Raw genomic sequence first — 6009 nt, 5'->3', positions numbered from 1 at the left:
GTGTAGCCTGGCAACTCACTTGGTTGGTCAATTTAGTGGACGTTTTCCTCCAAAACGACAGGCAATGTTACCACTTAATAATAGGCCTAGTCTAACAATAATGATGATGAAAATAATAATAATAATAATAATAATAGGCCTAATAATAATAATAATAAACAATTCATACACCATTGTTTTGGGCTATTTTTGTGTCTACGTTGTCAGTTATTTATTTGAATATCCCATTTCTCATCATATCAGAAGAGTTAGGCTATTTCTCTTTCGTGATACACCTCTTGGGCCACACAGAAATAGCTTTAAACCTGAATGCATCGTAGCCTATGCCTGGCAACAATTAGAACAGTTACAGACTGTCTATCTAGCCTTTCTATCTATCTATCTATCTATCTATCTATCTATCTATCTATCTATCTATCTATCTATCTATCTATCCATCCATCTTGTAGCTCCTAAATAGAAGATAATATAGGCTAGCACTTTTTTCAAGTCAAAATACGCACCCGTACACGTAAGCTACACGTTGCTCAATGGCAGCATTTTCCTTAAAACAGAAAAGTCCTTGTGAGTGCTTATTGCCAGGGGGCACTTCTGATCACGTGACCGTGTTTCCAGGATATCAAAGTAGTGGAGTGGCGCTGACATGGGCATGCTCCCTCGAAGGTCTTGCAATTTAGAAACAGCCACATTAGTAAAAATGCAGAGGACATCATTCTTTTAGCGTGTTCATTTAGCATGTAGGCCTACTCATTTACCAGTTATTGAAACAGGATTGACTGTTTAGGATATTTATTGTGTTATAGTCTACATTCACTGTGATGGGATGGACTTTTTAAAACTTTGAGACCGCTATAATTTTCTTCAAAATCCGGCGGAGGCAAAATCATCCAGCTACCATGACAACCGCCTATCTCCGTTTTCATTTACACTTTCTTTGCATGAGACATTTCACTTGTTCGACGGACTAAGAATCAGCAGCCTAACTTTTGAGGATACAAAGGAACAGTGTGTCCTGGACCATGTGGGATGCTGCGAGGCGCACTTCTTGCCCATTTACGAGCTACGGCGCAGGGATTTATGGAGACCATAATAAAGGTAATATTTTGCATGTGGTGTTGAGTGGCTTAAACAATTAACTGAAAATAATGAGAAGCGTTCATTTAGCCACGTCATTTAGCCACAAAACCAGAGGCAATAATTTAGAGGAAATTATTTTTGTTAATACATGTTTGTATTATTATTGTTTTTAATTGTAGCCTAGTGTTTCTATTCATATTTCTTTTTCACTCAGGCTAAAATATGAAAGAAATATCATTGCAAATGATGCTATTTCATCAGATATCAAAAATATTTTTTTGTGAAAGTCTACCTAAAAGTGAAAATGTATTGCCTGAGGTTAAGGTTAGCCTATGTGTCATTGGATGGTGGTATTCTGCAAGCTAATAAGCAGATGATGCCACATCACTTTGCTGCTGGCATAATTATGATAGTGGAGTTGATAAGTCCTGTCATGCTCCACCCCCACCCCTCTCCTCCCCAAAACCCCTGTTCCTGTGTCAGCCACCAGCTCACCACCAACAGCTGTCACTGGCGATTTGGCATATATCTCTGAGGAGTGCTCAAACACTCTGGGGGGGGGGGGGGGGGGGGGGGGGCATACAGTATGTCAAGGGGAGCCACAACAAGCCATAATGGAACAGCAAAAAATCCTCAACACAAAAATTCCCTTAATGCAAACAGACACGGCTTCTGTGGTGGCCTAACTGTGGTGCGATGTTTAGGAACACGGCATGGTGTGAGCTTCCAGATCTGACACAGCTTTCAAATATGATGATGAGTGTGTCTCTGTTGAAAGCACTGCAGTTGAAGTAGCCTACTTAAACTGTCTTCTTATTTAACTGCAATGTGTTTAGTTTCCGCAACCTCTCTAACTTAAGATGCTCACAGTGACAAAACAAATCTGAAGAGAAAAAAAAACAAAAACTGGCATAAGCTCAGTCACTGAGCTGGAAACTTGAGAGAATAAACAGTTAATTTAAGCATCTGTCTTTCCCACTTCTCTTCAGACACAGGCATTTGTATTTTAAGGATTTGAAAGCAGCCATTAATGCAATTTGTACAGGGATGATAAACAGTGTTATGTCTGTTTCTGCTTCGGCAGATCATCAGATTTGTCAAATGCTCCAGTGATTTTTGAATATGTAAAAATCTCAGCTTCAGCTCCTATGACAAGTTGATGGCTCTAGCCTGATAAGCCTATATAATTGGTTTATATTTACTTACAGTGCACACAATCATTCATCTGCACTTTGAAAAATGTACCCCTTTAAGTGGTATGATTTGTGCTGATCATTTGCAGTACTTCTTGACAGGACTAAGTGGTGGAGATATTTCATAATATTTTATATATTTGGTTTGTGAGGTTACATTATTATTACATTGACAAACATTTTATAACTTAGAAAATAGCCGATAAACCAAAGATCATATAGCGCTCTATGATCTTTGCTTTAAACTATGGTAAAACATAACAGTGTGGGCCCCGGCAGTGGCGCAACTGGCTGGGGCACCTGCACCGTACGCTGGCGACCCGGGTTCGATTCCCGTCCCGTGGTCCTTTCCAGATCCCACCCCGACTCTTTCCCACTCACTTCCTGTCATTCTCTCTACTGTCCTGTCCAAATAAAGGCATAAAAAGCCCAAAAAATAATCTTTTTAAAAAAAAAACATAACAGTGTGTAGTTTCCTAGTGTACAACATGGGTTGTCTGATATCACGGTTATGCTCTACATCAGACATGGGCAACATACGGCCTGGGAGCCTGATGCGGCCCGGCAAGTGCTTCAATATGGCCCCCGCGTTCCCCTCACAATTTGTGAGGGAAAACATATGTAAATTTGTCTGCACGAGAAAGGGAAGAAAAGCAATGAGATTGTCCTTCAACTTAACTGCCAGGCAGAAGATTTTTTACAAAGCAGTCTACTATATACAGGAGTCATCAACAAAAATGATCTATATGTCTGTCTCAACATCATACAGTTACACGTAGCATTGGAGTAATTGATGACGAGCTTGAATCTGCATGGCTGGCAAAGTTGAGGTGACTTAAGTACAGTAGTCTAATAGATAATTTGTATTAAATGTATTTAATCGTGTAACTATGTTTAATTGCAGACGTCCAATGTGTGGCCCTCCACTTACTTTGCGAGTAACTGTGGCCCTCAGACTAAAACTGTTGCCCACCCCTGCTCTACATTTACCCCAGTGTCCCCATTTAGCCTGTAGTGAGAGTGGTAGTTGTTCACACAGAGTGACCATCCTCCATATCCCTACAGTCAAGGGGCTTTCTGAGTGACCGCCAAAGAACTTGAAGAAGCATTAGGCTACTGTGATATCTGCTGTGCAGACTGTTGACTCAAAAATAGACAGGTCTAAAACGAGTTTTATTTTCAGTGTGTTGAATTTGCCTAGTTTAAACATTTTATTAATATTTGAAATTTACTAGACTTTGTAAATCATCACCTTGCACCAGGATGAAGGAGGGACGGAAGAGCCCAAAAGTCCAGCATACATAATCATTTTCATTACATTTGGGTGACGCTTTTTAAGCTAAAGCGACTTATAACATGGTGAACAGTTTAAGACTCATGGTAACCCAAGAGCAAACTGAGAGCAGTGAAGGTGTTTTATTATCTACTACAGTCTAAATGCAATCAATTTCATTGCTCGAGCTGAGCAAAATGCAGTATGAAATTCACAAGATAAGTGGGAGGTTGGTTGGAAGTTAGTGTAATTAACGAGATGGGTAAGTTGAGGGAAAAGGCCACTGCCCATCCCCCCAACAGAGGCATTCCAAACACAAACATGCTGCTCACAAAACAGCCAGTGAGAGCCACTAGCCCCAGAGACAGCCATTACTGGAGTCTGAAATATAAAACCAACCCTCTAGGATTTAGGGGGTCTGTAAAGGGAAGGTCTACTATGCACACTCAAAACAGTAGCCTACTCTAATTGTAAAGAAAAAGCAAAGAAACAAATATGCAAAAGCTTAATTTGTCTGTGTTGTTTTAACAATGTTCATAACATTGTTTTAACATTTCTGCTCATTCTCAAGGAGTTTGTCTTAGGCTGAACCTCAGTTGCTACCTATTAAATGTGTGCTCTGGTTTGCTGTAGAATCCAGGAAAGCCATTCTGAAGCATCTGTGTCACAAATTTGTGTAATTTCCAAAAAATGTATGTCCATTGTCCATGCATGGCTTTGTTTCACGCACCTATGCTATGTGTTACTTGGCTGCTTAGGAGCAGTATGAGGAGTACTCTCATCAATTTATATTAAATGATATTATATTATTACAGTAATTGTGCCACCGTTATTTTCATATGGTTTTGAACTGTTTTGTATATAATCTTTTTTCTTTATTATTCCAGAGGGTATGGTCATGCCTTGAAACACTATGAACTCAATACGACTAATCCTGATAATTGGTAAATGAGCACACTGCCACACAATCTCAGTAGACACCACATTCAAGGATGAGGAACAAATATGCAATCCTTATCATTTGCATTGTGGTGCTGGTCATCATTGAAAAAGAAAACAACATTATATCAAGGTTAGTGCAGCACATTTTTTTTTTTTTACGTTTAACATAATTAGAATGAAAAATGCACCTCAATTTATAATCCTGTGTAATTGTAATCCCCCTTGTTGGCTTCCTGTCAGGGTTTCAGATAAGCTGACACTCAGACAGATGCTGCAAACCCCGCAGACCATGGCAGAGTTCACAGTGTCTGCTCCTATTGTCCTGGAGGACAATGGCTCCGTCTCTCCCATCACCCAGCAGTATCCTGCAGTATCCAGTCTTCCAGACGTAGGTGTACCCAACGCCACAGAGGCCAGTGTGGAGGTCGCGGGGGGTCGCAAGCACATCCTGCTGCTGGCCACCACCAGGACCGGCTCCTCGTTTGTGGGCGAGCTCTTCAACCAGCAGGGGGCCAACATGTTCTACCTGTTTGAGCCGCTGTGGCACGTGGAGCGGAAGCTGACCTCTGACACCGGGGTGGTCAACTCCTCGGCCGCGTCGTGGGCCTACAGGGACGTCCTGCGGCAGCTGTTCGTGTGCGACTTCAGCCTGCTGGAGCGCTTCATCAACCCGCCGCCGCAGGAGCACGTGACGCCGGCCCTGTTCCGGCGCGAGTCCAGCACGGCGCTGTGCGAGGAGGAGGTGTGCTCGCCCGTGGTCAAGGACGTGTTCGAGAGGTACCGCTGCCGGAGCCGCCGGTGCGGGCCCCTGAACCTCACGCTGGCCTCGCTGGCCTGCCAGGCCAAGCAGCACTTGGCCATTAAGACGGTGCGCATCAGGCAGCTGGAGACCCTGAGGCCTCTGGTCGAGGACCCGCAGCTGGACTTGAAGTTCATCCAGCTGGTTCGCGACCCCAGGGCCATCCTGGCCTCGCGCATGGTGGCCTTCTCCTCCAAGTACCAGAACTGGAAGACCTGGGCGGTGAACGGAGAGGTGCCCATCGAGGACGAGGAGGTGAAACGCCTGCAGGGGAACTGCAACCAGATCAAAATGTCGGCCGAGCTGGGCTTGTCCAGGCCCGAGTGGCTGCAGAGGCGCTACATGCTAGTGCGCTACGAGGACATCGCCCGCTACCCGATGCAGAAAGCGGCGGAGATTTACAAGTTCACCGGAATCCCATTCACGGTGCAGGCTAAAGAGTGGATCCTTAGAAACACACACGCGACGGAGGAGGCCAGCGGGGTGTACTCCACCCAGAAGAACTCCTCCCAGCAGGTGGAGAAGTGGAGGTTCAGCATCCCGTTCAAATTAGCCCAAGTGGTGCAGCAAGTATGTGGGCCTACCATGCAGTTGTTTGGCTACAAGTTTGTGAATAGTGAGCAGACTCTTGTCAACAGATCAGTCAGCTTGCTTGAAGAAAGGGAATTTAATATAACTTAGTGATCGTTATTTTTCTTTGTGTGTGTGTGTGTGCGTGCATGTGT

At 43.8% G+C, this 6009-nt stretch overlaps 1 protein-coding gene across 1 annotated transcript in view; it reads left to right on the top strand.

The window, feature by feature from the left end:
- The first annotated feature begins 661 nt into the window (after positions 1 to 661).
- The window catches only part of chst3a (carbohydrate (chondroitin 6) sulfotransferase 3a), a 5604-nt gene continuing 256 nt past the window's right edge, over positions 662 to 6009 (top strand). The window contains exons 1-3 of the mRNA XM_062519685.1: positions 662 to 1095; positions 4431 to 4615; positions 4726 to 6009. The exon at positions 4726 to 6009 is cut by the window's right edge and continues 256 nt beyond it. Coding sequence (XP_062375669.1) covers positions 4536 to 4615; positions 4726 to 5965 — 1320 coding nt within the window. The 5' untranslated portion in view covers positions 662 to 1095; positions 4431 to 4535 and the 3' untranslated portion in view covers positions 5966 to 6009. The remainder of the gene's footprint in view (positions 1096 to 4430; positions 4616 to 4725) is intronic.

The sequence above is a fragment of the Sardina pilchardus genome, chromosome 18 (assembly GCF_963854185.1).
Source record: "Sardina pilchardus chromosome 18, fSarPil1.1, whole genome shotgun sequence".
Taxonomy (NCBI): domain Eukaryota; kingdom Metazoa; phylum Chordata; class Actinopteri; order Clupeiformes; family Clupeidae; genus Sardina; species Sardina pilchardus.
Note: the sequence above shows the minus strand (reverse complement) of the source record. Positions and strands in the feature narration are given on the sequence as shown.